The sequence below is a fragment of the Hippocampus guttulatus genome, chromosome 2 (assembly GCF_054856545.1).
Source record: "Hippocampus guttulatus isolate MCC_2025c chromosome 2, RoL_Hgut_1.0, whole genome shotgun sequence".
Taxonomy (NCBI): Eukaryota; Metazoa; Chordata; class Actinopteri; order Syngnathiformes; family Syngnathidae; genus Hippocampus; species Hippocampus guttulatus.
In genome coordinates, this window is record NC_141262.1 from 32,138,792 (window position 1) to 32,165,450 (window position 26,659).

Sequence of the window (26,659 nt, forward strand, 5' to 3'; positions counted from 1 at the left end):
GTAAGTGGCACACAATGGCGAGGGGGCTACTTTAGCAACCTGGGAGCCATATTTACGATGTGGTGTATATTTCTATTTTATGTCTTTGGTATGTCATGTTTTGACTGGAAACCTATACTAACTTTGAGACTCAAAAAGCACCACAAAATGCTTCACAGAAAAGACACAACAGGGCTATAAAACAGAGAAGTGGAGTGTGGATTACCTTGTTTTGGTTTGTTAGCTAGATTTTGCAGAAAACACTGAAAAAGGGGGGTACACGTCCAGAGCAAGACTAGATCTGCAAATAATACAATTGCCAGATAGATTAAATAATTTCGAGAGAAAGTAGCCCTGCTAACAAACAAATGGTAAACCAAAAGGAACAACACTGTAAATTTGACCAATCGCTAGGGAACAGCTGAATGGGTCACAGCAGTAAACCTGCAGTGTGGCTTTTGAAGGTGCACCAGAGTTTAAAGTTGAAAGTGTGAATCTGTTTTGAAGACACCGCCAATGATGTCGCCCGGTTAATCCTCTTCTTTCACCAAAAAAAGAGAACAAACCCCAAATCACTTCTTCCATTTTGTCCGAGTCCTCGTAGTAGTAGAACAACCTTGCATCATTGTGCCGTGCACCCGAGTGCTTGCTCCAATTGCCTCTGCTGAGAAGGCAATTATCTAACAAATTAGATGGTGCTTGTTAACATTCATTTGAATATTGGTGTCTCTGTGATTCACCAAATCCCCTCGACGACTTTGAACTTCATTTGTTATGCATGAGCGTCATTGCAAGCCACATTCATACTTTCCAACATTAATTTGGTATTCTCACTATACTAAAGGTGTGTTAATATGTGCTTGTGTAATTGTTCCAATACGAAGGATGCTGAGCCAAAATGATCTCTGTTCCCATCAAGGATGTTTTCTACACCCACTTTTAAACATATTTTCCACTTCACCAGCTACATACATCCTACTGGTTGAACTTTATTTTTCAGCATAGTGGGAGATAAAGCTCTAATAACCTTCATAACAGCAGTGAGCCTAATTTTGCCCATTTTTATCAGGGATAACCTCAGCATGAAACTTTTTTTTCAGTTTTTTTGTCTTGGCCTAATTAAAATAATCCAGCAGTACAGATGAGTCACAGGAATCGAGGGAAGCTGCTGGACTTCGCGCTGCCGCAGGCCCCCTATTGAGGCAGATAAGTGTGCACATTAAATCAGTCACGAGCCGTCTTTTATGTGGGAAATAGCTCCCAATGTGACACTCGCATATACCTTTACAAAAATTTTCTGCGTGTACCTGCTGTTGTAGTTGTACCAATTTACGATTGTCCTTGCTGAAGGACAAATGACGTGTTCAAATCACCAAAGTCACGGACGGATTTTACTGACAAACTCTTTGAGAACTACTTGATTGAGAACTGTATAGGCCCGTCTTCCTCAACTGGCGGACCGCGATCCACGACCGGACCGCCGACCTCCTCTGTCCGGACCGCCGACCTCCTCTGTCCGGACACTCGGCAAATTGTATAAAATAATAAATTATAAAGTGATTTTTACGTTATACATTTTATATTTTTGGACTATAATCTGCGCATTACCGCGATCGCTTGTTAAAATTATCCGTTTTATTAATTGCGTGCACTAACAGATGTAATGCAGAGGACCGCAGCAGCACGACTGTGTGTATAATGTTTGACTAACTGGAGACCCTGGCTGAGCAGGGCATGTCGGCGATAACGATGCGCTGATTGGCTCCTCTGAACTTAAGGTGTGCCCATACATAAGCGTCAGCATATACGATGCGCTGATTGGCTCCTCTGAACTTAAGGTGTGCCCATACATAAGCGTCACGCATTCAAAATGGATGATTGTGTCAGGAAACAGACGCATGCGCGACGCCACAGTGTGCTCACAGCTTCAGCACAGGAGAGCCGCACACAGACAATTAGACAAGACGAATCGCGGGAGGTTTCGATTGTGTGCAGTTTTGCTCCCGTCTACCCGGGGATCTTTGCAGCTGTTTAACAGCAGAACACCGTTTGCTTCAGAAAGCGGAATTATGCACTGCACTTATTGTGATCTGTGGACTGTTATCCAGTAATGGTATTTGATTGTGGGCCTTGCCCAAGATGCTCACAATACAAGCAGGAACAAATCTAGGTAAAAAGCAATGTTTAGAATAATAATAAAGAATGATGTGTCGCCGATTCGGTTCATAACCTTTATGGATAGAATTTCTAGGCGCAGCCGAAGCGTTGAGGGTGTCCATTTTGGTGGCCTCAGCATTGCATCTCTGCTTTTTGCAGATGATGTGGTACTGTTGGCTCCTTCAAGCAGGGCTCTCCAACTCTCACTGGAGCGTTTCGCAGCCGAGAGTGAAGCGGTTGGGATGAAAATCAGCACCTGCAAATCTGAAACAATGGACCTCAGTCGGAAAAGGGTGGAGTGCCCCTCCGGGTCGGGGAGGACATCTTGCCCCAAGTGAAGGAGTTTAAGTATCTTGGGGTCTTGTTGACTAGTGAGGGCAGGAGGGAGCGAGAGATCGACAGGCAGATCCGTGCAGCGTCTGCTGTTATGCAGACGTTGTATCGGTCTGTCGTGGTAAACAAGGAGCTGAGCCAAAGGGTGACGCTCTCAATTTACCGGTCGATCTATGTTCCAACCCTCATCTATGGTCACGAGCTATGGGTCGTGACCGAAAGAACGAGATCCCGGATACAAGCGGCCGAAATGAGTTTTTTCCGCAGGGTGTCCGGGCTCTCCCTTAGTGATAAGGTGAGAAGCTCGGTCATCCGGGAGGGGCTCAGAGTCGAGCCGCTTCTCCTCCACATCGAGAGGAGCCAGATGAAGTGGCTTGGGCATCTGATTCAGATGCCTCCTGAACGCCTCCCTGGTGAGGTGTTCCAGGCATGTCCCACTGGGAGGATACCCCGAGGACGACCCAGGACACGCTGGAGAGACTATGTCACCCAGCTGGCCTGGGAACGCCTCGGGATCCCCCGGGGAGAGCTGGAAGAAGTAGCTGGGGAGAGGGAAGTCTGGGCTTCCCTGCTAAAGCTGCTGCCCCCCGCGACCCGGCCCTGGATAAGCGGTAGAAAATGGATGGATGGATGGATGTGTCATTGTGCTTCTTAGATATGATTTTAATGAACAAGCCATCGTTCGGTCAAATGCAAAACGTTGGCCGTCGGTGACAGCAATCACACTGATTGCTATTAGCTAGCAAACCAGTGCATGCTAGACATGTGAGAGAGTAAGCAAAGGCAAAGAAATGGCAAAGATAATGGCATTATCTATTACATTAAGCTCAGAAAAATATTGCTTTTTACTTATTTTTGTTCCTACTTTTGTTATGAGTGCAAATTTGCATTTTATTTCATGAAACCCTGACTTTGGATGGTGTGCGAAACAATCACCACTCGACCATGTACGCTGTCGAGCCAAGGCATCCCCAATATGCAGTTATCTTATGGCTAACCATGGCCACCCCACTAAAAAATTTCTGGCGCCACCTTTTGCGGCCAGCGAGCGTGTAAATATTTACTCATTATGTTGCCTCTGTGTGCCCAAAGAAATATTTACCTTAAATGCAGAGAGGACGGGCAGTCTTTTAGATTTGTGATATGTAAATATTGGTATTTGCATGAAAAACAGCGATAACAACATTTGATACTCTGCAGCCCAAATGAATGTGCCGCTGTATGCTCAGTGGTAAGCTGACACCCTTTTATTAGCTTTATTTATAGTTTGAAATGACATAGCGACCCACTGAAACATATTTGCATAATGCTGCATCAGGCACAATTTTGTTTTGGAAAATCAAGTTTCAACACAGATGCTGAGGGGGAGGCTATCAGTGCCATTACCATTTGACTGTTTCGTAACCACTTTGTATTTATCCCCAGTTGGACTTTCCCCATCAGTACACCGCACTGCAGAGAAATTAATGCAATCGCTGTCCTTTTCTGAGTCACAGCTAATTTTTTTCTTGCACACATGCTTGAGCATCTGCTGTCTCGCTACACTGATCCAAATGATAATTCCTCAAAATGAATGGGTCTTTTTGTGAGTACAGTTTTGGACCATATACAAAGTCATGACTAATCTGATGCATCTTTGAGATTGCACACATATAGCCTCCTTTCTGTTATGCACCTTCCTGGCCCACTTCCCTCACGGGGTTTCTTTGTCGGAGTTTGCTCAGAGGCAACAGCCTGCTCATCGCCAGTGTAAAGAGAGGCAGGCGAGGGGGAGAGACAAATAAATAAATAAATAAATTTAAATGAAGCGTCTGGGACAGGCCCAGGGCGTACAAGCTGTTCAAAGACTGGAAGGGAATGAGCTCTCTCTGCCAAAGCTGCATTTTCATACAGAAAGTGAGAAGGATTCATGGGGAAAAAAACAAAATTTGAGCGGTGTATCAAGGGATTTGTTCCAACATCCCTTCTCCTGCCTGCAGAGGCATAAAGTGTGGTCATTATGCTTTCCCACAGAGAGTCAGCTGTCGTTCTCTACACGGAAGTCACACCTGGGCAATTCACACAATCTGAAATATTTAGGTTTCATTTTAATTCATGAAAGTGGAAAAGAAAATCTGATCATCGTAAAACATTATCCTTGGAGAAAAAATTGGAATGCAAATAATCCAGTCAGGCAAATGTATCCCTCTTTGTGACCCGCTCATACAGCCTAACTACAACCACAAAAGCAAGTCATGAGAGTTGGTCAGTCCTGGCAGAAGGCAGGCTATCTTTGGTAAAGACAGACATTTTGTTGCAGATCTTTTATTGCCTCAGAAAGATGTGCAGGTTGTACTTAATCCACTGACCATTGAGTATGTTTTCCCAGTTACAAAAAAAGCCCCAAAAAGGTTTTAAGGTTGGTGGTATTTCTAATGTAATAGCAGAGGTCATATAATACTAGATCAGTGGTCCTCAACTAGAAATGCTGTAGGTCCACTTTTTTTTTTTTTTTAATAAGACCAAGGTCCGGTCCGATGCACGGCGGTCGTGGGGAGCAGGGCTATATGCCCATTTAGTATGGTCAAGCCTAGCTTATACAAATCAACACTCCTCACAACCAACCAATAATGGGGTGCGTGAAAATAACAATTATTCACTTTGCCAGTACACAGCAAATAATGAGAGGTATTGTGTTGAGGCACAGGAACTCTTTTATTTTGTTAAGTTGTGCCTGCTTAATAATAGAAATAGCCCTTTTAGGGAAATGAGACATTTTACTTTAACTTTGTTAAACAGTAGTTGTCTTTTCTTCCCTTAATTTAACAAAAACAAAACAAAATACTAATTTTACCAAAATAAATACTAAACATGAAAAGAAAAATATCCTTTTCATTTGTACAATTCCCCTTTTCACATCCCCTCTGAAATTACTGAAAAATATATCAGAAGAGGAGTTAAGAACCATTTTAAATACCGACACAAGGGAGCACACGAATGTGCAGTGCTGTTCTTCCACTAAAGGTGAATGCAATGTCTGAGGCATGCAAATATTATTTGAGGACGCCATTGGGATGTTCATTTCCCATGTTGCGGTGTTCTGCTGTTAAACAGCTGCAAAGATCCCCCGGTAGGCGGGAGCAAAACTGTACACAATCGAAACCTCCCACGATTCGTCTTGTCTAATTGTCTGTGTGCGGCTCTCCTGGGCTGAAGCTGTGAGCATACTGTGGCGTCGCGCATGCGTCTGTTTCCTGACACAATCATCCATTTTGAATGCGTGTGTATTGGGATGGATGCATGCTGACGCTTATGTATGGGCACACCTTAAGTTCAGAGGAGCCAATCAGCGCATCGTATATGCTGACGCTTATGTATGGGCACACCTTCAGTTCAGAGGAGCCAATCAGCGCATCGTTATCGCCGACATGCCCTGCTCAGCCAGGGTCTCCAGTTAGTCAAACATTATACACACAGTCGTGCTGCTGCGGTCCTCTGCATTACATCTGTTAGTGCACGCAAAGAATACAACGGATAATTTTAACAAGCGATCGCGGTAATGCGCAGATTATAGTCCAAAAATATAAAATGTATAACGTAAAAATCACTTTATAATTTTTTTATTTTATACAATTTGCCGAGGGTCCAGACAGAGGAGGTCGGCGGTCCGGTCATGGATCGCGGTCCGCCAGTTGAGGAAGACTGTACTAGATGCTAGTAGGCAAGAATGACTAAATGTCAATATCAAATTGAAAATGAATTCCCAGCCTGCTTTTTGACAGTCAAAAAACCTCTTAAATCGCCGTTTGATAATGTGACGCTGTGTTCAGGGAAGACTTCCAGCCATGCTGTTCAGATTGTTGTAAAAATATAGAAGACTGGACGTAGAAATAGCTCACCTAAGTGGAACTGACAATTGTTAAATCATGTCTTGAAACCTGTAAGGCAAATTAGAGCATGCTACTTGGTTGCAACCAGCAGTCGCCGTCGATTCAATCTCAACTAGTTGGCAGTGTAAAGACTAAAAGGTCAACCTTTAAATACCTACAAAAATAGCAAACATGAAATAAAGACATTAAGTTAAACACCCATTCGAAGAGGAAAGTCTTTATGAGTTTAGCTGCGGCATTGGCATCCGGGCAGGTTGCCGAACAGAATGCCTGAAAGAAATACAGCTCAACTTTCATTCCCAAAATTTGATTCCTACTCTCAAATACCTGGCACCAATATTGACTGTCACGGACCTTGTGCTAATTGCTCTTATGTATAGAATTAAATTGCATTGTAGTGTTATCATCAAAGCAAAAAAGACCTGCCGGCTACAAAGATTGAGAGTGTTTTGACGACAATTTATCGACCTGTCAAGGACGCAGTGTTGTGACATGAAAGTCTGCGAAGCAGGGCATGTTTTTGCTTATGACATAAAGCCAAATCACAGCCATCGTTTTCACCGAGAGAGGACACCTTGCTGTTTCAAAAAGCCTCACATAACAAAGTTGCGCTCATGGGTGTCTCATTATTTTCATTGCCTTGAGGTATCAAGTCTCAAATTGATCTCGTATCTCAGCAATGACAATCTGCTGAATATGAATGAGGTGTTTGGAAATGTTCAGCAGTTGGAGCACAGCCAGCACATGACAGCTATATTGTATGGCTTCATTGTGTATTAAATCATGGACATATTGCATGTCCTATTGCTATGCTTAGTGAGTAACGGAATACATCTAACGGCTTTGCATATTTATAATATTAAAGGGAACTCTATTCCGCTACAGTTCCAGAAAAAAATAGGGAGCGAGGGTAGAAATTAAAGGCTGATGACTATAACTATGACAAAAACCTTTCATCAACAAATTAACACACGCTTGCCCACCATTCCACGGGCTGCTTTTTTGCAAAGGGTTTCACTTCCTCTAACAAATTACCCACTGCTTTAGGATTCATACATCACCTTACCAATTTCAGCCGCTAGACTTGTCACCGGGAATAAACAAGGTTGTTTCGCTGTTGATTACCCGTAACATTAACATGGTATTGTAAAACACAGGAGTGGTAGAAGGGGTGTTTGTGTTTTGGGGGAGAGGCAGAAATGATGAGACAACTATGTATTAGTTATTTATTATTAATATGTTTTGTCTTTTTTCACATATTTGCTCTTTGAATAATCCATACGTACCATATTTTCCACACTTTAGAAGCTGCTTCGGGTTATAAGGCGCACCTTCAATTTATGGCCAACGTTAAAACTGTTTTCATACTGTATATAGGGCGCACCGCATTATGAGGCGCATTAAAATAGAAGCTACAATAGTGGCTGTGGTTGCCTTATGCATCCAGCTGCAGCTGTAACCAAGCACTTTACAGAACATCTAAAATACTATGTCCAAGAAATCAGAATATTGATCCAGATATAAGGTGCATCGGATCATAAAGCTCATTGTCGACTTTTGTCCACTTTGTAGTGTGAAAAATACGGTAATTAAAAACGATCAAGTAACTTTCATATAATGGGACCTGAATTTCTGAACAGATACCGTAGCTACTACCGTATCGGAATACAGGAAGCAGTCCAAGCCTGCCTTTTGCACAGAGAAGCATATCACCCGACTGCCAATGACTGTTAGCCAAAGTGTGCTAATACTTCCACTGGGGGACACTGAACAAGTGAACCACAGCTCTCAAATCTCCAATTCATTCTGTGTGAAGTGGAATACAGTGAGAGCTCCACGGCTAAGTGCAGACGATTGCCCCACTGGATAAAGATGAAGTTGAGCCTCTAAGATTCAAAATTCTGTCAATTCCCACACTTGGGGAAAAAAAATGGAAACAATGGAAATTTGAAGCCATCAAACGGTCACCCTTAAATGAAACGTAAATGAATCATGCATGCGTAGTGTTTCAAAGAAATGTCAAGCACGATTGCAAGAATTCTATCTTCATCATTAATACAGCATGCGTGAGTGTATTCCTTATTTTACTTTACTAAGGTACATGAGGGTGCAAAACATTCGGAACATGTCTCAGGGCCCTATTTTCATTCACTGTGCACATGTGTGGAGTTTTTTTTTCTTATTGCGTTTTGCTACACTTTGCACATGTTCGGATGGCGTCATTGGAGCTTGTTGTGGGAGGCAAGTAGTCTTTTCCCGGGCAATTCTAGCGGCATGCTTCATTTGTATCAAAATCATGGCGGTTGGAGCGCAATACCCCTAAGTATGCCATGCTGGACATTGCGGAAACAGAAATAGACTCGGTCGGTGTATGACATTGGCAGGTAAACTGCCGATGTCATGCATTGTTGATGACGGAGTCGGCCGTGTATGTGACATGGGCAATTGGAGACCGCCTTGCACCCCCGATCGTGCGTCCATGTGTGAAAGCCCCAAACATGGTAGACTAGACTCGCACCAGCATGAAAGGGAAGTTAAGGGCTGGGGTGAGGCCGAACGCACGGGCGCAAGTCAACCGAAATATCATAAAGTATCATTCAGGGCTTTTTTTACATCACTTTGAATTACAACCACGACAATTATTGCTAATCGAATACCTCTCGGACAATCAAAACTGATCATGATTGTTTTGACTCATTGTTTTTATTGAATCTTCATGCATCGAGGTGTATAAAACGTTAAGACCATTTTCATTGTCCCGTTTCATGCAGACACCGAAAGTAATCATGGTTCATCTTATACAAAAGGTTTACAGATTAATGCTAAAACGATAACAGAAAGCACCAACTGAAAGCAATCATGCTTTATAAATGACCAAATTACATTTCATCATCTCAGAAATAATTATTTCAGCATATGAGGCTTCTCTTGTATCATGTTTTATATCACGACTTGCTCGGATTCTTCACCCGAGATGTGCAACAGATTCCTTTAGTTTTTCATTGATAAGGTCTCTACAGCTAGAACTCCGGTCTCAAATACTGCATCTGACCCCTCTGTCCATGTTCCATGTTCAGCTGTGCTAAATTCTTTTGAAACTGTGTCCTTGACGCTTTTGGAGGATGTAGTTCGCCAGACGAAGCCATCTGGCTCCCCCTGCGACTCTCTTCCCCTGCATTTCTTTCAGGAGGTTCTCCCGAGTGTTGGTGCATCGGTCTTGGATATCATCAACAGCAGCCTCTCTTCTGGTATAGTCCCCCAGCAGTTTAAACATGCTGTGGTCCAACCCTTAATCAAGAAACCTGGTCTTGATCCAGATGTGCTGTCAAGTTTCAGGCCCATTTCCAAACTGCCTTTCATTTCAAAAAGTTTGGGAAAAGTGCTGCACATGCAGTTGAAATTTTTCTTGGATGAACATAACATCTTGGAGGTCTTCCAGTCAGGTTTCAAGACGATGCATAGCACGGAGTCAGCCCTGTTACGCGTTTCTAATGACATCCTCCTGGCAAATGACACTGGAGACCACGTGTGTCTAGTTTTATTGGACTTAACTGCAGCATTTGATACAGTGGATCACAGTATTCTGCTGACTCGTTTGCAGCACTTGGTGGGCATTGGCGGTAGTGCTCTTGAGTGGTTTAGGTCCTATTTAGCTGACAGAACCTTTTGTGTCAGCCTTGGCTGCTCTGAATCACGCACTGCTCCCCTGTCGTGTGGTGTTCCACAGGGCTCAATTCTGGGGCCTCTGCTGTTCTCGCTGTATCTGCTCCCATTGGGTTCCATCTTAAGGAAACATGGTATTCCCTTCCACTGCTATGCAGATAACTGCCAGATCTATGTCCCACTGAGCAAAAAAGACGCCTTCTCATTAAAGCCACTTCTATCCTGCCTGGAAGAAATCAAAACCTGGATGGCACAAAATGTTTTGAAATTCAATGAAAAGAAGACAGAGGTGATACTGTTTGGTCCCAGTGGCCCTTGTATATCCCATTCTGTACACTTGGGCCCCCTGCCTCCTTATCTTAAGTCAACAGTCTCAAACATGGGCCTTAAACTGGACAGTGATTTTAAACTTGATCGGCAAATTGGTGCCGTTGTTAAATCCTGCTTCTTTCACCTTAGACAGCTGGCCAAAATAAAACCTCTCCTCTCTCATGAACACTTTAAGACAGTAATTTATGCCTTTGTCACATCCCGGCTCATTACTCTGTCACATTACTGCAATGTCCTTTACTTTGGAGTCAGCCAGTCCTCCATTAAGCACCTTCAACTGGTCCAGAATGCCGCTGCTCGCCTCTTGACTGGTACTCATAAGAGGGAGCACATAACTCCTACTCTGGCATCCCTTCACTGGCTCCCCATTCATTTTAGAGTTATTTTCAAGATCCTCTTATTTGTTTTCAAATCTCTAAATGATCTCGCGCCACCATACCTCTCTGAGCTCATCCGCCCCTACACACCTGGCCGGCGCCTCAGGTCTGCGGACCAGACATTATTCGAAGTGCCAAGAACTAAACTGAGGCTTAGAGGGATCGAGCCTTTTCTTTTGCTGGTCCCTCTCTCTGGAATGACCTCCCACTGAACATTCGGCAAGCCTCCTCGCTGCCCATCTTCAAAACCCTCCTCAAAACTCACTTCTATTCTTTGGCATTCGACTCAGCATGACTTAGATTTGTTCTTGGTTTTACTGTTTGGCGCTTTCTACCGTCTTTATTACCCATTTGTTTTACTGTTTATTGTATATGTTAAATTGCTCCATGTACAGCACTTTGTATGCAGCGATGGCTGTTTGAAAGTGCTCTATAAATACAGTTGAGTTGAGTTGAGTTGAGTTGAGACTATAATGATCACAAAGTATGCTGGATGGACACTGTTCTCTGTAATAAAAAATGTAGGTCCATCCCAATACATTTGAATATCATGGAAGTGCATTCATTTCACTGGTTTAATTCAAAAAGTGAAACATATGCTTTATTACTTTATACAGTATTACACTGATTCGCTAAACATGAGGTATATTTTTACAGACCATAAATGAAATTAAATATAATATATATTGTTTATTTTTTTCATTTCATTTGTTTATTGAACATAAAACATATACAGTAATTATTTGACAGAAAGTAAGGTAAGTAAAATAGTAAAAAGGAAAGAGAATCAGTCATCATTCAACACAATTATTATGTTCAAGGGAGTAGGAAGAAGTAAAAAACGTATCTAGTCCTACCCCGTGTTATGTTTTTATAGTATATAAATAGATCATTTTTATATCAATCAAAAAAGAAAGAAAATAAGAAAAAAGAAGTCTCCATTAAGGCTCATGCATTTCGTATTCCATTTCTTATGGAATACGGTACAATATTGTAATTGTTTGAGGTGTATTCGGGGCAATCTTTAGCTGCAACCAATTTTTTTTATTTTTTTTTTACAAAAAAGAAATCATGAATGTAATTATATCTATATAACTATCTAGAGCACAGGTGTCAAAGTCAAGGTCTGGGGGCCAGATCTGGCCCACCACATCATTTTATGTGGCCCGTGAAAGCAATTCAAGCATGTCAACTTCCACGACGCTTGCTAAAGTCTGAAGCAAAATTTCAAATTGTCATCTATGATGTAATAATTACATGTGTTTGAACAATCCATTATTCTTGACTTCTGATGTCAAAGCTAGTTTTCCATCAATTTGTTATTTGCTGTGTATGCAACATTTGGAGCTGGCTAAACATTAATATGGTTTCACAAAATTCACAGTCATAACGGCCCTCCAAGGGAAACCGCAACAAAAATGAGTTTGACACCCCTGATCTACATAGATAGATAGATAGATAGATAGATAGATAGATAGATAGATAGATAGATAGACAGACAGGCTGACAGTACAGATAGATAGATAGATAGATAGATAGATAGATAGATAGATAGATAGATAGATAGATAGATAGATAGATAGATAGATAGATAGATAGATAGACAGACAAGCTGACAGTACAGATAGATAGATAGATAGATAGATAGATAGATAGATAGATAGATAGATAGATAGATAGATAGATAGATAGATAGATAGATAGATAGATAGATAGATAGATAGATAGATAGATAGATGAGTGTTATTTTTAAATTACCACTAGAAGAAAATGAGTTTTCCAAAATATTCAAATTTATTGAGACACACGATACGTTATAGTAATTAATTGCAAATACTATCGACACCTAATCTGGCAACGAGATAGACGTTATTGTCAAGCCTCATGATCTTACAATGTGTTAGTAGGTTCTCATCCATATGCCCGAGAGGAGTGCGAGATGTGTCCAAACAGCATGGAGGATGTCATTATCGGAGGTGTTTCTTGTATTGCAGCACACTGGAAAGGTCAAAGCTAGAGGAGAACGTGAAGTCGTAGCTCTACGTTTAGAGCTCTCAGTGTGCCTGGCAGACTACATAAGGGTGAAGTCAAGGTCATCAGAGTTGTTGTCTGTCGTCATTGGGCTTTTAAGAAAAAAACTACTAGCCAGCCCTTGTGGATCCATTTTCAAGAGGCTATGAAAAAGAGAAATTGTATTATCGAGGGGGGCAGACACACTAAACAAGTTTCCTTGCCCCCGTGTCACCATGCGAGGGAATTAATGGGTTAGCAGGTTTGTGTGTCTATGTGTGCGAGATAAAAAGCAACAGGAATCAATTCAGGGAGGATGGTGATGGCACAAACTGGATTTAAATGAGCTTTCTCCTTTGGAAAACGACATCAATTTTAAAGGGAAAAAAGAGCAAAATTGCATTTGGTTTGCTAAAGCGGAGATGACAATTGCATGTGTTCTCAGGGATTGAAGGTGGATCTTTCCCCCTTGACAATAATACCAAGTCCATCCATCCATCCATTTTCCGAACCGCTTGATCCTCACTAGGGTCGCGGGGGGTGCTGGAGCCTATCCCAGCCATCTCCGGGCAGTAGGCGGGGGACACCCTGAATCAGTTGCCAGCCAATCGCAGTAATACCAAGTCAATGCTCAAATGAAAGCACGAAGAAGAGAAGCGTTTTCTCATTGACTCCATGAACAGATCGTTATGATTCCCTGCGATAGTCGTGTTTTGCTTGCCTTTTTTCTTTTCTTTTTTTTAACAGACAAGTCAGTGTGAGTTGTGTCTTTCATGAAAGAAGTTGACAGGACGAGTGTTCCATGCCAAGGGTGTCGCCTGCCACCACTGCCAGTCTGACAGCGAGCGGAACTTTTAGCTGGTCCGCTCTAGGGCAGGTGTGACGAGGCTTACAGCCAAAGTCAAGGTTAGGGCAATAAAATGCAGGATTCCAGCAAAAAAAGGTGAATATTTACAGAGAAAAAGGGATGCGTCATTATAAAAGCGCCATTAGATGCACACTGATGGGTTCTGATAGCCACGAGTGTGACATCCTGCGGTGCTTTGAGTTTAAAGCCATAACGATGGGGAAGTTGTCACAGACCACTGACCCTCCCAAACGACTTGACAGTGAACAATGTGCTCACCCCAATCACACCGCTCTGCGGGAAAACCTAACGTTAAGTCCTAGGTGGACAGGTTGTCAAGAGAGAGGCGATTTGTTACGTTGATAAGGGTACTCCATGAAAGCTGTGGCCACTTTTAAATAGTTTGTTGTATTCCAGAGCTTACAGGTCAAATTTGCAAAACATAATTTGCACAGTGAAGGTGAAATTATGTAATTCTGGATAAAAGATTGTAGGATAGTGTCATGATCCAAATGATTTTTTGATTCGCTAAAACAAAAGCAATACGAGAAGGGTATTCAGTAGAGCACAGACGTCCGCTAAGGCTGAGCCCTTCGCAAAACCGATTTGCGTGGATGTATTGCAGGCCACTAGTTGGTTCATGGAGTTTGTCGTACGATGGGAAGACAAAACACTTTTTGATGTTTCACCGTATCGCACATTTTCAAATATTATATAAAACAGAATATTTTAAATATATATCATTTTACACATAAAGGTGATCAACTACAATCAACTACAACTGGCAAGGCAACTGAATATCTCTGGTAATAAAAAATCTAGTCATCCACTATCTGAACTGCTTTATACTGATGAGGGTGAGACAACCATTGCTTGCTAATTTGCTCTGACATACCACCATCGGTGTTGTATTCATTCTACTGTTAATCAAATATTTTGCAGGTCTGCAAGCTAGAGACGTTAGCATAGTCGCTGACTCTGTAAGGAAAAGTGGAGTCTAATTAATTTGAAAATAGTGCACCTTTTCATCTCCCCTTGACATAATGATGTAATCCAACAGAATCGAAGGAAAGGTGGCATATAGGTTAGATGTGACATTCCAAAGAGGCCCCTGGTCTACACTTGCATTTGCTGAGTCTGAGGTCACTCAACAGGCCAAACCCCACCATTTCAAGGGACAATCATTCAGTCATCAAGTCACAGATACAAGAGTAGGACTTGAGGATGGTGATATCTAGTGGCCAAAATAATACCTGCAACTCGCATGCATACCGTATTTTCCGCACTGTAGGGTGCACCAAAAAGTCTTCCATTTTCTTAAAAGCTCACTGAGCGCCTTAAAATCCGGTGTGCCTTGTGTATGGTCCTTAGGGTAATACGTCGACCCCAAGATGGCTCCTTGCTGGAGACATGCTTACAATGTTATAACTTGCTGGTGGTTCAGTGAACCGTGTTGCTGCTTTATTAAAAAAGTTTTAGTTGCAGCTCCAAAAAAAGGAGAGCTGTGGTGTTGTTTTTTTTAAAACACACATTTTATTAATGTTTTTCACAGTCTCAACAAATACAGGTCCGTCTTCTTCCGTTCGACTCAAGAGGTGTTAATGACCGCCTCGGAAAAACGTAAATTATCTATTCCTTCAATGAAACTACGAAAATTCAAAATAATGCATTAAAACAGAAAATCAAGCGAGAAAATCACTAAATACATTCTATAGCCCCATTACAGGATTTATTTTGTGATGTCCTCGTTTGTTATATCTGATACTGTCCAGTCTCCTCCAATTTAACTCAACTCAACCGTATTTATAGAGCACTTTCAAACAGCCATTGCTGCATAAAAAGTGCTGTACATGGAGCAACTAACATATATACAACAATAAAGCAATAATCAGTAACAAAGATGGTAGTACGCACCAAACAGTAAAACTAAGATCAAATTTACTGACATCTGATCATTTTGTTGCAGCTACGGGGCTATAGAATTTATTTTGTGATTTTCTGTTTTGATGCATAACCGAAAACTCCTCGACAATGAAACTTACATGGGCGAAAATACCACCTAGTGTGAAAAAATCTTCATACATTAACACCATTCCCACTTTCCTGCCCCCCATACAATGAAAAAGAACCCTGTTGCGTTGTCCGAAATCTTTTTCTCTGGTCTTGCCTCGTGATGAGATTCACTCCAACGAAGTCTAATCCAACAGCGACCTCTACTGCTTCGTTTGGAAACGGCAACAGCAACCACCACACTGGTTTACACATGCGCAGTAGTCCAGGAAGTATTTGTTATTGTTAGTTTCAGACGCAGCAAGAATGTTGCATTGCTAAAATGGCTACAAAACAGACCTTTGGATGTCAAGCAGCTAAGACAAGAAGAGCTCTGATGCTGGAAACGAGGGTAAAAGTGATCAAAATTAAAGACGGAGGAAGCAAAATAAAAGACATTATCCAAGAAATTGATGTAAGTGAAAGTGAATGCTGATCATAAATTTCTTTCCCCTTTTTTTATTTCTGCACTAACTATATGAAGTGTCAAATAAGTGTATGCTGATACTTATGCAATATTGGAATAAAAATAAAGAGTACACATACAGTATGTTTCTGTTTGTGTGTGTGTGTGTGTGTGTGTGTGTGTGTGTGTGTACACATACGTTTGTGTGTGTGTGTATTTACATCTGAGATCAAATTTGCTACAGTGAAACACCGCCTGTTTCTTGCTGCAAACATGATTTCATTGTAGAGGAGTTTCACTGTACTGTACTCTCAATTTTCGTAGTTTCATTGAAGTAATCGTTAATTTACGTTTTTTGGAGGCGGTCATGAACGCCTCTCGTGTCAAACGGAAGAGAAGGCACGGAGACGGACAAAGACGTACCTGTAGTACCATCTAGTTGATGCATTGTAGATTGCGCCTTATAGTCCAGTGCGTGCAATATATGAAAAAAATTCAAATATAGGCCATTAATTGAAGGTGCGCCTCATTATCCAGTGTGCCTTTTAGTGCGGAAAATATGGTAATTTGTTTTGGTATTCTGTATAAAGCTACTCACAAATTCTTCAATCATGGGGGCTTCTGGAATGTAACGTCCAGGATAAACAAGGGACTACGTTCTTACTTTTTTCCTTCTGGGTTGGGAAGAATGGTTATGTTACTAATCAGTCAGCAAATATGATTAAATTCTACAAAAGCATTTGTCACTTCATGAATTTCTGTGTCAATTTCTTAGGAGGCTACTTCTTGGTCAATGGAGAGTAACTTTATGGAAAGAAAGTCAGGACTCTACCATTTACTCTTTTGTAGTGGGTGGATGCTTCAGTCGCAAAACAGAAAAAGAAGCATTTGCTATGCTTGCCTATGTTCCTCCAATCAAATTTGCATGCTTCCTTCCAAGGAAATTTTTCCTACCTTGTCCGAAACTCTTTTTGTCTTTTTTGTTAACTAGTTACCAACAACAATGCTATGAATCGTGTCTTAATCTGTCAGTCTGAAATAAGGCCGAAACCGGTCCTTGAGTAATTCGAGTACCTCGGTACAAAAAAAATGCTTGAGGCAGTTTTTCTGCCCTGATTACCTACATATGTTTAAATTGTCAGCAAGAAGGCCAACTTTGAAATAAACCCTACTTAGCAAATAATATATGGACATCAATGCCTAGGCTCGCTTTTATCTTGACGCTGAAACTTCGGCCGCGTGTCCCGGCGTATCGGCTGACTTTACTCTCTTCCAGGCTGTGTTTGGGCCATCGTTTATTGCCATCACAAACTGTTTCTACTGAAGACAACAGCTCAACATTGCACTGAAATAATGGTTAGTCGCTAATTACGGGCGCTAAAAAAAATTACTCAATTAGGCTGACACTGTGCTGTCCAGCGAGCTCGCAGGGCTCAACTTAATAGACCCAAATGACTCTGCACACGTTGGTGCTGAGAACCTGACACAGTCGCGCCGTTCCTACTGATCACTTTTTGATTAATCAGGCTTACTCTAGTGCAGGGATGCCCAAACCTTTTGGACCGATTGTCGACTTTTCGATCAACCAGCCTCCCACGATCGACCCGTTACCGCGCACGCACATACACACGCATACCGTGATGAGCAACAGCCTGACATGGAGGCATGCGACGCACTTTTGCAGCCTGTTAGCTATCGTAGCTCACACGTACCGTTTTAAAGTGCTTCCTTCGGTCCTCCATATTCCTATTCTTTGCCCACCACACGCCACCGTAGGTTAAAGATTTACCTGCTTTATTTATTTATTTATTTTTTAACACTTTTCGTGAAAATGAGTGATAGGATGATTAGGGTGCAGTTTATATTAACACAAAAAATATATCACTAACATGCACAAAGACACACAAATGGTTGTTTGTTTTTTTTCTCCTCTACACCCCTCGCGATCGACTTGGGACCAATCCGCGATCTACTGGTCGATCGCGATCAACTTAATGGGCACCCCTGCTCTAGTGTGTTGTTTTAGCTGCAAAATCGCTAACGTGGTTCTGACGTCACTTTGCCTCATAGACCTCAATTGTTGGGGAGAGATTTATCTAAATTCTCACACTGTTTCTGCAGAGGAAATTAGTTTAAAATTAAGTACAGTATAAAAAGTTGATTATCTAAAAATGACAACCCGTTGGCTGCTTATCATTCAGTGGAAATGTGTCTTTTGGTTTCTGTATCTTTAACCAAGCGAAAAAAAATATATACATTTTATCTCTGTTTTCATCTGAGTGATTATTCAATTGAAATTTCAGTTGGATATTCAAATCTCAAAATATTCAAAAGCTTCAGCCCAAGTCCTAAACTAGTTTGGTGAAACCGTGCCATCATGTCATGGATGGATGGGTTTGGTGTAAAAGAGCTCAATCTCAACCACATCCCCTTGTAGAAAGTCTACCCAAAAAGAATGTAAGCTGTTATAGCAGCAAACTGCAACTTAATTCCTTTGCCTGTTCATGTGATGGTCAAGAGTGCCATTGCTTCTAGTACATATCTTGTTGAATTGACCGGCAATTGTCTCAATAAAGCAAGAAGAAAGCTAACATGCTAATGTTGCTATCAACTTGCAGGATCAGCATAGGGCAAAAGAAAACCAAGACAGATGCCATGTTTCTGCTCATTGTCAAAGTCATGCACAGTATTGTATCTTCGTTTATGGCTCTTGTCCAGCCTGGTATGCATATACATGTTATGCAAGAGTGTCAGGATCACACTGTCAGACTGATCAACAAAGTAATCAAGAGTGGGAGAAAAATGTTGCATAAAAGCAGCATGATTGGTAGCAGAGTGATGGAAAGGCATAGAACAGCACTTACTATTTTCAGACAGGCTGCGTGGGTTGAAATGCGCTTTTATGCTGCAAAGGTGTGATATTTTCAAAGCAGAGCGGGATCCACAGTACATCTCACTGTCTCATTGTAAATTGCTTTAAATATGTCATTTTCTCCCCTTCTAGTTCTCCTTTCTGTCCAACGGTCGCACCTGAACAATGACTTCAAAGTGAGCGGAAGAGTCAAAGATGTTCTGTGTGATTGTCTCTCATTATCGGCACCACCTCAATAAATTTCTGCTACTTGTCTTTTCCTCTTCCATGGTAATATTCTCCTTCAGGAGAAGACTGCGTGCTTGGAGAGAACCGCTGCATTTGCATTTTTTATTTGTGTCGCTACTTTTATAACTTGTCTCTTATTTTTTATGACATGGATGGCTGAGTGTACTCATGTTGTTCTCCAATAGGTTGTGGCCCAGGGGAAGAACAGTCGTGGCTACCACTACATTCTGTCCAATCTTGTAAGTAGTAATTGAGATGCTGCAGGGCGTGTAACCTGCCTTTTACCGGATGCAGACATTGAGGTTTCTTAATGGCACACACCCAAAACACATTCGACTTTTGCATTAAATGGTCCGGATTTTACCCACTATCTGATCAGTCCCAATACGGACGCAAGACAATATCACATAAGTCCTAATAAATGTGAATGTGCAATATAAATAGCCCAAGAGGCAATAGAAAATAGCAGTAAACATTTTCAATTGCCTGTGGAGGACAGCCTTTTGCCTCTAGCCCACTCACTCAGGGATGAGAAATGTTCACCTGCACTAGTTTGAGTGATCCCACTCACATTTTTCCAGACTCATAATGTGCGTTTGCTGCCCTTACATACAATGCTGCACTTACAAAACCGTAACTTCACCTTAAAAAGTGCAAGTCCAGGTCATGGCTACAGGATGATTGATCAGATTTTATTCGTTCATTCATTCATTCATTTTCCGAACCGCTTTTATCCTCACTAGGGTCGCGGGGGGTGCTGGAGCCTAGATCAGATTTTAAAACATTATTTTATTTTATTTATTTATTTATTGATAACTGGTTTGTAATTCTTGAAGTGACTCAACCCGGCTTCTTCCAAATCAGCCAATGTGACTACAGCGTCAAGCAGTCCTCCCTTGGGGTGGTGGGGTGGGGGGGGGGGGGGATCCCTGGCATCCGACATTTTTCTTTGCCAAACAACTTTGAAGAATAAAGTATAATCATGCATTTATGACAATAGGTGGCTGTGTCGCTCAAGGCGTATTAGCTGTAAGATGTATTTTGTTTTTTGTACAGAGTATGCACACACACAGCACAGAGCAGAAGATTTGAAGTGCAGCAAACAAACCCTTAAGATATAACATGGAAACATATTTGACAGGGATCAACAGAAAAGTTGGGAGAGCCTAAAAAAAACAATGTTATTCAAGTTATTCTTTGTCACAGTGTGCTGAAATCCCAAATGACCCAGACACATGGAAATGCAGGGTTGAAAAGACTTTTGTCATAGGTCAAATGGCATGACTTCTTGTGACTGATTCCAAGTGAGCCCTTAAATCGTTCTGAAGCTCCTCGATTTACATTGCTCAATACACGATACCCCACATTAGTTTTGTTTCTGCCATTTCAAAACTGTTTACACAAGCGGAAAAGTTCTCTGCAGCACCTTTCATTTTGTATGCACCACACTGGTAACGCTATGTGTGCCATTTGAAGACGCAAATGTTTATGTAAACTTCAGGATCAACAACATAAGATTGCGTTTACCCAACATGGGTTGAAGATAAACAAAACAACAACAACAAAAACCACCCACAGTCAAATGATAACAACGGTGGAAGTACACTCATGTAGGTATAGAGCTATTGGATATAAATCACTTAAACTCCACACAGGAAGAAATTGAGCCCTGTGTCTCTGCACTGGGAAGCATGTGTGCTAACCAGTCGACTACCATGCCGCCCCAAGACAACAAATGAATCAAAAATACTTAACATCTGACAGTCCACTAACTTCAGTCTGTGATGAAATGGTATTTATCTGGCTTCAAGTTACAACCAAATTTAAAATGAGCAAATATGTTACTTTCACCTTGGCTAGAGCACTCTGCTTGTTAATCAAATGCACCATGTGCACTGCCAAAATAACACAAATCTATTTTTGTAAGCCTTATTAAAGGGAAAAACGAAATTAAAAATGTTTTTTTCACAAAATGTTTTTTTCACAAGTTTTTGCCAATCCCCTTTCCCCCCTTTCTCGTCTCAGGGATTTTCTAACGTGAGTTTGGACAAAGTCTTTACCGGAGGAGCCAACATTTCAGGGTTTCAGATAGTCAACCCTGAGAACCCCGTTGTGCAGCAGTTTATGCAGCGCTGGGAGCGCCTAGATGAAAGAGAATTCCCAGAAGCCCGGAATGCTCCTCTGAAGGTACTTTGATTGGAAGGCCTTTCACTGTGCATGCAAAGTAAGATGATCACTCTGTAAGATGATCACCCACTCTGAAGTCTGTCATGTTTTTTTTCTTTCTGCTCATCCTGTTTGCCTTCGTCATTATGTCTTCTTCCTACTCTTTATTTCCTCTACTTTGCATTACCCCCTCCACCCCAACAATCAATATATCAATAAGCAGTGCAAAGCAAGGATATATCGTAGCTTCAATTTACATCTAATTAAACAATGAGCGAGAAAGAAATGGATTTTGAATTGCATCTAATTAGATTTTGTCATGTTGCAGTGCCCCCCCACCCAAAAAAAAACAAAACTAGTTGCCCAAGCCGTCATTGTTGAAAAGGTCAGACTAAGTTAAAGGGGACGTGCATGGGGAATAAGAGCCAATATTGATGTGCTAGCCTCATGCAAATTGTAGCGGCAACTTAGTATCCTTTTGTCGCTACGTCAGCAGGGCATGTAGGTTTTTGACTCGTGCTTTTCTTCGACGGGCTTTTCCTTTCCAAGACGACGACAAGGAATACACGAGGCCGCCATCGTTGATCCAAAAAAAATGATTCGCTTTATTTTCTTGAACACAAATTAAGGCTTTATCAAAATGAAAAAGTAAAACTTCTACAATACACTTAAACGAAATACGAAATCGGTTCACATGAAGTACGAAATAAGCAAACACGAAGTACGGTCAAAAAAAAGGTGTTGCTCCATGCCCTACTGTCTTCCTAATCATGCTTACATAAATCTAGCCTCTTAATAGACTAAAAACAGGACAACCAATGGAGCCCAGATACTTCGATATTCTTAATAAATTTGTTCTAAATAAAATATCAAATATAAACCAAACCGCTTGCATCTATTAAATGCTAATTATTCAAAAAGCTACATCTATAATTTAACCAAATTTTCCTTATGGCTCTAACATAAATTATGCACTAAATGTTTTGAAATTCTTACCACATGACTAGAAGTTCTAATCAAATCTGTCTGATCAGATTGCTGAGGTAAATGCATTTATGTAGTACGCGTGTACTCGGAGTGCTCAAAGTTCATCTTGTCTGACTCCAGATGCTAATTCTGAGTAACTTGCTAAAGGATAGTTCAGTTGGATGAAAGGGAAGTGGGAGTCAAACCAGCAACTTTTTTGTTCCATCACCTCCCTTGGGAGTCTTCTGAGCCAAATGACAAAGACATAACGTGAAGGGGAAACCCTTCACCAGTGGGCCTCACGTATCTCAGGTTTTCCTTGTTGTGTGGGAAAGAAAGCTGCTCTCCATCTCCGAAATACAAAGTCCAAAATCAGTAATCCCAGCTCGCTGTGCTCCACTTGTTTTTTTTATTCTTCATTTGCAGTACACTTCAGCGCTGACACACGATGCCATCCTGGTGATAGCAGAAGCCTTCCGCTACCTGCGGCGCCAACGTGTGGACGTCTCTCGCCGTGGCAGCGCAGGAGACTGCCTTGCCAATCCCGCCGTCCCTTGGAGCCAAGGCATCGATATCGAGAGAGCTCTCAAAACGGTAGGGGAGGAAAGATAAGACCAAAAAGAAGATGGTGGGCGAGAGGGGCAAACGAATGAGTGGCGAAACAGGCTGGAAGAAGCGAAGCAGAGATAGCGAACCAGAGCGAGATAAAGATGGAAAGTGACAGCAAAGGAAAGCGAGCGTGGACCTGTTCTGCTGCCGCCGCCACCGCCAGATATCTTTGTGCAGGGCTCACTCAAATTCACACTCTCATTACCATAAAACTGCATCTTTTATTAAAATGAATCCAGTTCATCATTTGATTAACAGACTGTGCACACTCCAGTAGCTCCGGGGACATGAGCACTATAATACCGGCTGTATATGCAAAGTTCTGTGTGTGTGTGTGTGTGTGTGTGTGTGTGTGTGTGTGTGTGTGTGTGTGTGTGTGTGTGTGTGTGTGTGTGCGTGTGTGTGTGTGTGTGTGACATGACAGGTCCAAGTGAAGGGGATGACTGGCAACATCCAGTTTGACAACTATGGCCGTCGAACCAACTACACTATCGATGTGTATGAGATGAAAATAGGTGGGCCAAGGAAGGTGAGAACAAAGGCCTTCATCATTCCAAATAAGATAATGCTTTTTTTTTCTTGCTCATTAATAATACTAACAAATAGAAAAAACAAAGAACGTAGATGCCTTCATTTAAAAAGAATACAAAAGGTTTCAAACACTCAAAGAGGAAATGTCACCATCGGCTTAGTTGGTCTTATGGGTCAACAATAACACAGTTTTAACAATCAAAAAATGCAAAACAAAGGAAATTCAAGCAGCGTGACTAAACTGCTAACTTTGTTAGCCTGCTTGCTAACCTGGAGAAAACTCACTTAGAAGGGGAAAACACAGATCAGATTATGTAGCAATACAAAGCATTTCACTTCAATTAGTTTTGTGGAAACCGGGATTTGATTTCCTGCAAACAATCAGCCGGTTGATAGTGCAGTTGCAATGAAAATGGATTTATGAACAGAAGCGGCAAGGCAACAGAACCTTGAGGAACACACCTAGTATAACATGAAGTGAGGGCAATTTTCCTCCTAAGTACTCCACTCTATTTTGACTCAGTTGCATCAAGATACAATTAATCAAAACACATTTCTACACAATAAATGAATTAAATGGTTATCCACACCCCTAATCAAAACACGCCAAATTGCTGACAAAGGGTTGGTGGCTAAATGAATTGGCTGACATGTAACTTTCAAGCTGCACTCGATGAATGTTGCCCACATGTTTGAGTATGCTAAACCGTTCACATGTATTGTCCTGGAAGACTGTGTGACGAATGAGCCATTTCCTCAATTTATTCATTGCTAAGGGCTCTAAGTGTCAGAAGAATAGCAGCAGTCTTCCCTTGACTATCTCTATTGGATAGCAGCTCTGCTGAGCTACGGCGAGTGCTAGAAGGCACACAAATCACCCCCAGCCTGTGATCAGACTGCTAAAAGTGTCCCATCATGAAAGATGAAAGAGTATTCCCATGTCATGGGATCGTGCAGGTATAATTTCTGGCCCTCTCCTGGCAGTAATTACCATTCAAATAACCAATTACTGCAAAAGAGATCTGAGAATTTCTCCCGCTCACCTTGGAAATGGTAAATCCCAGTCGTGCGATCACATTATAGTATATAATGACCTCTGGCTTTATTTCATAACCTCACCCAGTTCCAAGAAACAGCTGTGATTTTCTCGTGAGTGTGATCGGGGCCGATCTGACATATGATTACACCGCCGGCCTTTCAGGCCTACCAAACTCACACTTCAATTAGCATCACGCTACCCTTACAGCTAAAAAGGCAGCCGAGAGCACGGATCCAGTGGGGGTTACGAGAGTGGGGTTGGGGGGTGGAGGGTTGGGGTCACAGGGTGAGTGTGAGGCAACGAGCGCATCGAAGACAAGCTGGGCAGCAGTTTGTCAGGAGCGGGAGGCCAAGTCAGCCCAGCGGCAGTGAGAGGAGGAGGCCTGCAAGCTGCCACTGTCACGAGTGATGTATGGGGCTGATATGTGTCCCGGCCACTCAGGGTGAAATCAGGACTTTGCCTCTGGAGCAGCGCTCCATGACACGACTCTCATTCCACAACTGGCATCCCATGAGCATGCAGACAGGAAGGACTAAACAATTTGAGGTTTCGAACGCCGTGGATATAACCGACAACACATTCTCAACAGCCGCAGCGAGACTTTGCTCCTTTCTGACTCCTCCACTCAGTGTGTGAATGTTTTCCTCCTTCTTTGTAACACCTGCCTGGCCCAAATATTTAAAGATCTGACAGGGAGAACAAAAAAAATGGAGGCCAGATGCGAATGTGAAAATCAGAGCCAGCAACAGTTAGAAGACTGGCAGCAACATATGCAAGCCGTTTCATCGTGAGCCAGAGGAGCCATTATTTCAGACGGGCAAACAAACACTTGACGTTGGTGTGAGTTAAGCATCTGTACAGCAGAATTCAGAGTAACTATTACGACAGGGCTTCGCTGAAGAAACTGTAGAGCCACTGGAATTATATGCTAAATTATTAAGCATGTATGCAGTTCACAGGCTTGAATATCAATTATTTACCATCAAACCTGGGAGGGATTTAACTTGTCTGCCATTTTCTTATCTACTGCAGAAAAGCAATTCAAAGGCAGCACTGGATTGAAAAAAAAAAAAAACCACAGGAGATTTTTAAAATGCATCACGTATTTTCATGTACATGATAATTAGTTACATCATTGCACCATTCACATTTTAACATTCTTCTCATTTTTTTTTTCTTTTATGGTATATGCTGTAGCCTTCTGGGAAATGCATTGTTTCAAATAACTCGGCACCATGGTCATTATGGTCTAAACCAGGCATGGCCAACTGGTTTTTTTTTCTGTCAAAGGCAACATTTACATTTTTCCTGAAGTACTCCAAGGACCATACTGAATTCATGATTATAGATTTAGATCATATGAAAATAAAATTGATGTGATTTCATATTACCTTGATGAGTTATTATGTATACCTGCATACATGCATTTTTAAGAGCAACATTTAGATTTTTCTTTTAAATGGAGCCTTTAAAACCCACAAAGACTGACCAAATAATACCTCCAAAATAAAGCTGTTTTTAACATTCAAGTTGCTTTTTTAACAAGATGCAAATACTACTTCACATGTGATTATTTTCACTTCCCCTTATTTTGAACCTTTGTTGTGATTTTATATTAATGGTTGCTGTTTGCATGTTTTGTTTCAAGCTGTTGTGGCATTCAAGATTGACATTCTTCATTCCTCCTTAAATACCCCAAAAACTCTCCACATTACAATTGCTTTCACTTTTACATTGATAAGCCTTACACTGGTTTGGTCATAAGAAAGATTCGTGTCGCTTTGCAGTATTTTGCCCATTTTCCTCTATTAACCCCCCCCCCCCCAAAAAAAAAAATATATATGTATATATATATATATAGTTGATGATGTCCCATCATTTCAAAACCTTATTCATGCTGTACGATTATTTTTGTTATCTTCTTCATTTTCAGATTGGGATAATTGCCAGGTGTTTTTCATCCTCATTTGTAACTAGAGCAGCACTAACCCAAATTCTCTTTTTACAGATCGGGTACTGGAACGAGTTCACACGCTTTGTAAATATAATGGACCCGCAGGTCACCAACGACTCCTCAGTGGAAAACCGAACGATTGTGGTCACTACTATTATGGTACACTTTCCAAATTGTTTGAAATGTTTCACGTATTCTGCCACTCAAGGTCATGGTGTTGATTGCCAATGAGTGATACATTCTGTCCTGGGCGGGTAGAACCACATCTTTTTTG

General features: G+C 41.6%; 1 protein-coding gene across 5 annotated transcripts in view; it reads left to right on the forward strand.

Annotated features, from left to right (window-relative positions):
- LOC147209608 (glutamate receptor 3-like) overlaps nt 1-26,659 on the forward strand; it is a 130,265-nt gene that overhangs the window by 75,043 nt on the left and 28,563 nt on the right. For all 5 annotated transcript variants that reach the window (XR_015100263.1, XM_086105724.1, XM_086105725.1 and 2 more), the window contains exons 5-9: nt 19,306-19,359; nt 21,146-21,307; nt 22,679-22,846; nt 23,286-23,390; nt 26,440-26,544. Coding sequence is in view for 4 of the 5 variants with exons in the window: in XM_086105724.1 (XP_085961850.1) it covers nt 19,306-19,359; nt 21,146-21,307; nt 22,679-22,846; nt 23,286-23,390; nt 26,440-26,544 (594 nt within the window). In the remaining variant the exon portion in view is untranslated. The remainder of the gene's footprint in view (nt 1-19,305; nt 19,360-21,145; nt 21,308-22,678; nt 22,847-23,285; nt 23,391-26,439; nt 26,545-26,659) is intronic.